We start from the raw sequence: 9,927 nt of genomic DNA on the forward strand, positions 1-9,927 counted from the left end.
AGAGAAGGAAAAATACTTTAGGATACATTATAAGGTAAAAACTTTAAAGGAACCCATAATTTTAAAAAATCAGAGAATAGTTTGAAATGACACTTAAACATCAGAAATATGTAAACATTGATTTCAATAAATTTAGCATTTAAAAATGCAGACGATTAGAAAATATCGTAGATTTTCAAAATCACCCCAACCTCAATCGCAGAATGATATTCTAGAAGACCAAATATCTAATTTGATAAAATATTCCATTGAGCTCAAATTCCATTCAATGTAGGCCTGTGCTATGCATTATGTTTCACACTTACGGAACGTGTAAAACTAACAATGATAGTACATCATTTATACTTTGTGAGAGGTATTTTTTTCTCATGTATAATGTAACTTATCTGATGCAATAAAACGTTTTGCTACGCTCCGGTAACCTAGTGGTTATAGCGTCCGCCTCGGATGCGGGAGGTCGTGGGTTCGATCCCCGGCCAAGTCATATCAAAGACTTATGAAAATGGTACAAACAGCTGCTTCGCTTGAAGCTCAGCATTAAGAAGTCAGCGTTAGGACTGGTCGGCCTGGTGTCAGGATAATGTGTCTGGGTGGTACATGTCTGCGGCATAATACCACAATGCTAGACATCATTATATACTGCCACACTGCAGATATCGTAGTGATATGATTGAAAAATTGTTAAAGCTATGATAAAAATCCAAATCACACACACACACGCGCGCGCGCGCGCGCGCGTCTTGCTCCTCTTGGCAGAAGTTCTTCAGATTTGCAGTAGCCGTTCGAAATGGTGAAAACAATTAAAGGCTAACTTGATCATATTCTCGATTAAAATGTATCATCCCACTCAGTCAGCTGACATCAATAGGTTCAGACCACATAGTTCACACGCGGCATCAGCCTAACACTATTTAAATATATGGTAACGACTGCCATTCGCCTGCCAGTGTTATCCAATCATGTCTGCGTCAGACACTGCTTATTTGATGCAAATCGACGTTCGCTGTAAAAAAAAAAAATATATAGTTTCCGATGCTGCAGGAAAGAGAGAGAGAAAATGTTACACGAGTGTTCTTTTGATGTGAAAGAAAGAAACCAAACTTTATTAGTTATTTGTCAGAAGAAGACTTACTTTTTAAATTTGAATAAAGCACTTCAAATTTTTGTAAACAGACTAAAAGGCGAGATTGCAACTTTACATTGCACTAAAAAAATATTAAGTATTATATTTTAGTATTTATAATGGGATTTTATAATTTAAAAAAAATACCAAAGTACAAAAGTGAAAATATACCTCTGTTACTGAGATTCAGAAGAAAAAAAAAACATTGTTAAATTACTGAGGTAATCAGCGATACTATACCGGAAACGTTACTTTTGTATAAAAATCAAAAATCTGGTTGGAGGTTTTAAAAAAATGTCCATTAGTTGAGATATTGAAGTGTCCGCGTCGTACTGCGTGTTCAGATTAGCTCAGTGAATAGAGTGTATCGACAATATGGAAAAGGAATCAAGGAATCATCTCAGGTCTTGATTTATATATATATTTATGTGTGATCAAAAAGCAAATATGTAAGACTGCGATTGGTATCATACACGTGCAGGTAATTCCTAACTAATGAAAACAGAGCCATAAATTTACCATATACGTCATGTATTATGTTTGGTCATGTGACCAGTGCGCATATTGGCGCCCTGAAAGAAAAGTAGTTCACCTTTCATTTGTTGATTAGGCGTGTTGGTAACCTTGGTAATGATCAAATAATACATATTTATATTAAGTATTAACCTGAACCAACGCCAAATCGCATACCAGTTATGCAAACCCTGCAGCAAGGACGAATCCTCAAAAGCAAATGCACCTAGTCACCTTATTAATTTTTACACTAAATATTTTATTTTCGGCTTGAAATATCCTTTCAAAATTTTATTATCCCACTAAGCTTAGATAAGAAAACATGACTACAATTAATCTGATCTAGATAGAGCTGTTCTTTCATTTATATGGGTACAAATACAACACAATAATCATTAATACACAACACAAGGACAAATGACTCTGGCAAAGTCACTATAATGCAACTAAATACAAGGGACAAAAAAGGAAAGAAACCTCTCCCTTCGTCTTAGTAACCTGGGGGGTGGGGGTGGGGGGGGGGTTGGCAGTACTATCCTAAGTTCAAAGTGATGATAAGTTGGAAGTCAGGCCCAATGCCAACCCGGGCATAGGGAAGACAGTACAATTATCCAAAACTTTTTCTGGGTTAATGCAAAATTCTGTAACTACCATTTGACGAACAAAACAGAGAGCAGCCCTGCTCAAATTACATTTATTTATATTTCCATTATTACTTTATAACAACACCAAAACATAAAACGCTAACTGGGTGGACAAGGAAACCTAACACCTCTCAAAACACCTTTAGAAAACCAGGGTGTCACTTCTATGTCTTAACCAGCTAAATGTGTTGGGATGAGGCTGTGAGGTGTCAGCAGTAGAATCCTCATTTAATCTGTCTTTTTTCTTTATGAAACAAGTGGAATAACAATGTAATCCTCAAGCAGTTTATAGTGGTATACTGCATTATTCAACAAGTGTTATAAATTTCTTGTCAAAATAAGTACAAGTTAAATATCATCCATCAAACTATAACGTTGCTATGTGCCAAGCCACAGTGTGACGTAAAGATAAACATCCTAGGATTAAATAATCATATCTGGATAATGATTGAAGGCTAAATATTGTCTAATTGCTCACGAAGTAAATATATATTCAGGAGCATCAAATTAAAAATAAAAAAAGCAATGGTCTAACGTGTATATGTATTTTAGCCTAGGAACTCAGCCATATGTTCGGTTTTTAAATGTATGTCGTCATACAATTTTGTTTTACATCGATATCCCTGAATTAATTTTGTACAGGGGTCCATATTCGGATATAAAATTTTGTTGTAAAGTTTATTAATGTTCTACAGTAAAAACGTGTATACGTCTATGATTTCATAGCAAGTCGGTACTATAATGGCTATACAGTGCCGATTAAAAGTAAATTCTGAAGATGCAAAAATGAAAAATGTTCTAAATATTTGGGAAAATAAATTAGACCAAGTAAAATTAAACCTGTAATCCTGCAAGACAAAATACGGAAGGCAAAAAATGCCAGTATTCTTTAAAATAAAATAAAAGAATTAACATCAAAAATATAAAACCATTAAATAAAATGGTCATAATTTATAATATTGACCGCATTCATTAAATAAGACCGAGGTTTCCTCCGGTGGCACATCATCATCTTATGGATTGAGTTCAAATCATAAAACGTTTGTCTCACAGGGTTGAAGTCGACAATGCAGTGAAATGTTGTCAGTATGTATAAAATGACATTAAAAGGCTTGTATAGCGAGGGGAATTGGCCAAGAAGTTTAGTACCTCTGCGGTTCTGAGTTCGATTTAATAACTGTACTCCTGTCATGGCCGTTCAAGACCTCGCCACATGAAATACAACCCCGTGCTCATTAAAAATGTTTGATATACATGTTGAGAGAATTTGTGACAGATTCGATGATTTAAAAATTAGTTTCAAATGTTTGATTTACGATCAGAACGGACAACTGCAAGAACAAAAAGGACTAGATAATAATAAATATCTATGAAAAATCGTTTACAAAAAGAAGAACTGAGCAGTAATGTCATTTGTACATGATTTGTGATAGTAGTTCACTGTTTATAAAGGTGGAACGATTTTTTTCGAAGTTACCGGTAGTCTTCCGGAACAAACATTAACATTCACTTTTCTACTTCTATATCATGTGCATAAACGTATTTGGATAGAGTTAGAATGGCTTCACTTTCAAACAATGGAGAAACAACTATATTCATATTGATAGTCTGTTATGATCATTACTGCGCATGCAGGCCCGACCCTAGGGCAAGGCGAACGAGGCAATCGCCTTGAGCCCCGCGCTTTCAGGAAATCAACTCCGCAATGCATTGTTTTGCTTGGGACTCGGCTCATCGCTTTTGCTGCCTTGGGCCCCGTACATCCAAAGGGCCGGGCACCTATCAGCAGTTACACTCAATACTCTTGAATAGTCAAGAGAGACAACTCAGGCATGATTTATCTACTCCTGAAACGTGTTCACCCATAACAAGGTACATATATTTAATCATTTGCAATTAACGTGTCATTTCGGTCCTTACAAAATGTATTTGGACAATATAACTTCCAATGAACACATTAACACTATATGCTGTAATTAATTCTAACTGATACAAGTACATGATTATACTATGGTAATTGCTTATAGGTAAAATAATTATTAAACCACCACTAGAACAATCAATCGATTTTTTTAGTTTCTAAATCCTTACGAAACATAAAGAAAATAGGTTCAAACCGTTTTGAAAGCGTTTTGAAACAAACCCTCTAAAAATAGCAGAGAGTACAAGCATAGATGCTTTCACACCACATTGGTTATCTACTCAAACTATAGTGGTCACTGATTTTACGAGTGAATAGCCACAACTTTAGAGATACCTGTAAAAGTGGGACAAAAATCAAAACTTAATGCAACTGTGTTGAAATTATTAAATTAAGGGTGACTTTTTTGGAAATCAAAGAAATAAATAGTTCGTTCTATCTGCGTTTGATTAAACATGTTTGCCACCTGTACATTCCCGTAACGTAAGCTGGGTACACCTAACATAATTAATGACAATGCATTGTTTCAATTCTGCTCATTTGGACTCGTATTGCACAACTAACAAAGACAAACTTCAGCACATAGTCGTATGGCACAAATAACATGACGTAAAAGCAAACTTCAGCACATAACCCGTATGATTACCTAGATCTGGTATTTGAACACCCTTTTGTGTAGTTGCAGGTGAAATAGTTGTGCTTGTTGTTGAAGATGAGGTCATTGTTGTTGTAGATGCCGACGATGGGTTTGTTGTCGTTATATTAGAATTATTTAAACTGTTCACTGAAGTAGACACAGACGTTGTCGTGGATGCAGAAGATGAGCTGGATGACGCTTCAGACGACGAAATTGTTGACGTTGGTGAGGAAGAAAAAGATGTTGTTGATGCATACGATGAGCTCGTTGACATTGTTGTAGCAGGAGACGTTGTTGTGGATACAGAAGATGAGCTCGATGAATCGGTTTTTGGAGTTATTGATGTGGAAGGTAACGATGTGGTGGATGCCGACGATGGGTCTGTGGTTGTTAAAGTAGAATTAGCTGAACTGTTCACTGATATAGAAACAGACGTTGTCGTGGATACAAAAGATGAGCTGGATGACGCTTCAGACGATGAGATTGTTGACGTTGTTGAGGAAGGAGACGTTGCCGTGGATGAAGACGATAAGATCGTTGACGTTGTTATGGAAGGAGAAGTTATTGTTGATACTGACGATGAGGTCATTGACATTGCTGTGGTAGGAGAGGTTGTCGTCGATACCGACGATGAGTTAATGGCCGTTATAGTAGAATTAGTTGAACTGTTAATTGATGTAGACATAGACGTTGTCGTGGACTCAGGCGATGTTATCGTTGGCGTTGTTGTGGAGGTGGAAAGAGAAGATGTTGTTAAATCAGACGATAAACTCGTTGACATTGTTGTGGCAGAAGGCGATGTCAATGCAGAAAATGAGCTCGATGACACTGCAGACGATGAGATTGTCGACGTTGTTGTGGAAGGAGACATTGCCGTCGATGGAGACGATGAGATCGTTGACATGGATGTGGAAGGAGAAGGTGTAGTTGATGCATACGATGAGCTCGTTGACATTGTTGTGACAGGAGGCGTTGTTGGCGATACAGAAGATGAGCTCGATGAATCGGTTTTTGGAGTTATTGATGTGGAAGGTAACGATGTAGTGGATGCCAACGATGGGTCTGTGGATGTTAAAGTAGAATTAGCTGAACTGTTCACTGATATAGACACAGACGTTGACGTGGATGCAGAAGATGAGCTGGATGACGCTTCAGACGATGAGATTGTTGACGTTGTTGAGGAAGGAGACGTTGCCGTGGATGAAGACGATAAGATCGTTGACGTTGTTATGGAAGGAGAAGTTATTGTTGATACTGACGATGAGGTCATTGACACTGCTGTGGCAGAAGAGGTTGTCGTCGATACCGACGATGAGTTAATGGCCGTTATAGTAGAATTAGTTGAACTGTTCATTGATGTAGACATAGACGTTGTCGTGGATTCAGGCGATGTTATCGTTGGCGTTGTTGTGGAAGTGGAAAGAGAAGATGTTGTTAAATCAGACGATAAACTCGTTGACATTGTTGTGGCAGAAGGCGATGTCGAAGCAGAAGATGAGCTCGATGACACTGCAGACGATGAGATTGTCGACGTTGTTGTGGAAGGAGACATTGCCGTCGATGGAGACGATGAAATCGTTGACGTGATTGTGGAAGGAGAAGGTGTAGTTGATGCATACGATGAGTTCGTTGACATTGTTGTGACAGGAGGCGTTGTTGGCGATACAGAAGATGAGCTCGATGAATCGGTTTTTGGAGTTATTGATGTAGAAGGCAACGTTGTGGAGGATGCCAACGATGGGTTTGTGGTTGTTAAAGTAGAATTAGCTACACTGATCACTGATATCGACACAGACGTTGTCGTGGATGCAGAAGATGAGCTGGATAACTCTTCAGACGACGAGACTGTTGACTTTGTTGAGGAAAGAAACGTTGCCGTGGATGTAGACGATAAGATCGTTGACGTTGTTGTGAAAGGAGACGTTATTGTTGATGCAGACGACGAGTTCATTGATATTGATGTGGCAGGAGATGTTGTCGTCGTTACCGACGATGAGTTTATGGCCGTTATACTAGAATTAGTTGAACTGTTCATTGATGTAGGCATAAACGTTGTCGTGGATGCAGGCAATGCTACCGTCGACGTTGTCGTGGAAGTGGAAAGAGAAGTTGTTAAATCAGACGACAAGCTCGTTGACATTGTTGTGGCAGAAGACGATGTCGTCGACGCAGAAGATGAGCTGGATGACGCTTCAGACGATGAGATTGTTGATGTTGTTATGGAAGGAGAAGTTATTGTTGATGCATACGACGAGTTCATTAACATTGCTGTGGCAGGAGATGTTGTCGTCGATACCGACGATGAGTTCATGTACGTTATAGTAGAATTAGTTGAACTGTTCATTGATGTAGACATAGACGTTGTCATGGATGCAGGCGATGATATCGTTGACGTTGTTGTGGAAGTGGAAAGAGAAGTTGTTAAATCAGACGATAAGCTCGTTGGCATTGTTGTAACAGAAGGCGATGTCGTCGACGCAGAAGATGAGTTGGATGACGCTTCAGACGATGAGGTTGTTGATGTTGTTGAGGAAGGAGACGTAGTCGTGGATGTAGACGATACGATCGTTGACGTTGTTGTGGAAGGAGAAGTTATTGTTGATACAGACGACGAGTTCATTGACGTTGCTATAGCAGGAGACGTTGTCGTCGATACCGACGATGAGTTCATGTCCGTTATAGTAGAATTAGTTGAACTGTTCATTGATGTAGACATAGACGTTGTCATGGATGCAGGCGATGATATCGTTGACGTTGTTGTGGAAGTGGAAAGAGAAGTTGTTAAATCAGACGATAAGCTCGTTAGCATTGTTGTAACAGAAGGCGATGTCGTCGACGCAGAAGATGAGTTGGATGACGCTTCAGACGATGAGGTTGTTGATGTTGTTGAGGAAGGAGACGTAGCCGTGGATGTAGACGATACGATCGTTGACGTTGTTGTGGAAGGAGAAGTTATTGTTGATACAGACGACGAGTTCATTGACGTTGCTATGGCACGAGAAGTTGTCGTCGATACCGACGATGAGTTCATGTCCGTTATAGTAGAATTAGTTGAACTGTTCATTGATGTTGACATAGACGTTGTCATGGATGCAGGCGATGATATCGTTGACGTTGTTGTGGAAGTGGAAAGAGAAGTTGTTAAATCAGACGATAAGTTCATTGGCATTGTTGTAACAGAAGGCGATGTCGTCGACGCAGAAGATGAGTTCGATGACGCTTCAGACGATGAGGTTGTTGATGTTGTTGAGGAAGGAGACGTAGCCGTGGATGCAGAGGATAAGATCGTTAACGTTGTTGTGGAAGAAGAAGTTGATGTTGATGCAGACGATGAGTTTGCTGATATTGTTGTGGCAGAAGGTGTTGTCATCGATGCAGGAGACGAATTCGTGGAAGTTCCAAGTAAATCAGTTGTATTTAATGATGTGGAAGAAGGCGTTGTCGAGGATGTGGACGATGGGATCGTGGACATTGATGTGGAAGGAGACATCGCAGTTTCCGTGGTTGTTGACGAAATGATTGTCCAATAATTGCAGATTATGAAACCTAGAATATGGAATAGAGAAGACAGTTTGTAAAATCAGTAAGACTATACATTACAGCGATTTTGGTTGAAGTTTATTTTGCATAATGACTAAATAAATTCCCACTGTTGCTCGGTCACGGAAGAAAAAACATTTTTAACATAAAGGGTATATAAAACTGCCATGATAAACTGTAATTCTAGAAACCTGTCTAATATAGTCTAATATTAGAACCTAACAGAAAAATTATAGATGATGAGATGAAACAATAGTACATAACATGATACAAGTGATTATCCTAGCGACCATGTTCTGTTTAGTGCCGGATCTAAACAAGTTGTAGGAAAATTTAAAGATAAATGTAATGGCAAAGAAGTAAACAACTGCTGAGTTTTCTTATTAACTTCAAAGCACGCTAAGAAAATCTATAATAAAGCATAATAAAAATAAAATTGAAACCCTCAGTAAACAATTTTAAAATTGAGGACTGCTCAATAACCACTTCAAAAATGATAATTTTGCTCAATAAATCACCTCAAAGGCTATCAATTTAACAGTTTGGCTATATATATATATATATATATATATATATATATATATATATATATATATATATATGTGTGTGTGTGTGTGTGTGTGTGTGTGTGTGTGTGTGTGTTAAGAAGATAGGCTACAGAATTATAATTCGTCTCCTATCATTTATCAAACACTTGTCTCTTTGACCACCAAAAATGGGTGTGCAAAGCTGTGAGACTATTCTTGAAATGCAATGGAGTATGACTCACCGCAGAAAATATACAAGAGGTTCGAGTAACATGCATTTGCTATCGCCATTTTTTCCAGACCAGGTTCCTCGAACTGAAATTATTTGAAATATACTTCATATTAAAAGTAATGACATTTCCAAAGTTGATGTGCATATGTATTCAATTGTACATTAACGTTTTACCTCATTAGAAGATAAGGTATTCATTGTGAATTGAGAAAAATAGCCAAGAAATTAATAAATTGTTATTGGAGTCATCAGATAGATGTTGGGAGTAATGGGAAGCATATAACTGATTTTATCTATGTTTGTTTTATGCCCATCACTCAATTATATGCAAATCTATGTGTATGACTTCTCGCGCAATCAGTCATATAAATGAATGAATGAATGAATGAATTAATTAATTAATTAATTAATTAATTAATTAATTAATCAATCAATCAATCAATCAATCAATCAATCAATGAATCAATGAATAAATTAATTAATTAATTAATTAATTAATTAAAAAATACACATAAATATTTAGTCCATTATAAATTGGGAAGTAACGAGGATGACTTCTTCTTCACTTAATCGCTGCCAAACTGCAACTTATATATTTACAACGTCAGGTACAAATGACGATATTTATGTCTATCAAAATGTGAAATAGTTTATTCTTCCTTTGTAAATATAGCAATAGCTAATCGTGGGCAAGGGACACACATTTCGGTGTACGCATGTACTTTGTGTTCATTTTTATGCCTATCTCGACCATTTGTCATCAAAAGAAAAAATGCAATTCACGATTTGA

General features: G+C 37.5%; 1 protein-coding gene across 1 annotated transcript; it reads left to right on the forward strand.

Moving 5' to 3' along the window:
• Nucleotides 1–4,864: 4,864 nt before the first annotated feature.
• Nucleotides 4,865–8,379, forward strand: LOC149799712 (uncharacterized; the record flags this gene model as incomplete). Its single annotated transcript, XM_089958263.1, has 1 exon — nt 4,865–8,379. A coding segment is annotated over one exon (3,504 nt), but the record flags the coding sequence as incomplete, so codon positions are not given.
• Nucleotides 8,380–9,927: the final 1,548 nt, after the last annotated feature.

The sequence above is a fragment of the Sinohyriopsis cumingii genome, chromosome 5, assembly GCF_028554795.1.
Source record: "Sinohyriopsis cumingii isolate HCF-2022 chromosome 5, ASM2855479v2, whole genome shotgun sequence".
Classification (NCBI taxonomy): Eukaryota; Metazoa; Mollusca; class Bivalvia; order Unionida; family Unionidae; genus Sinohyriopsis; species Sinohyriopsis cumingii.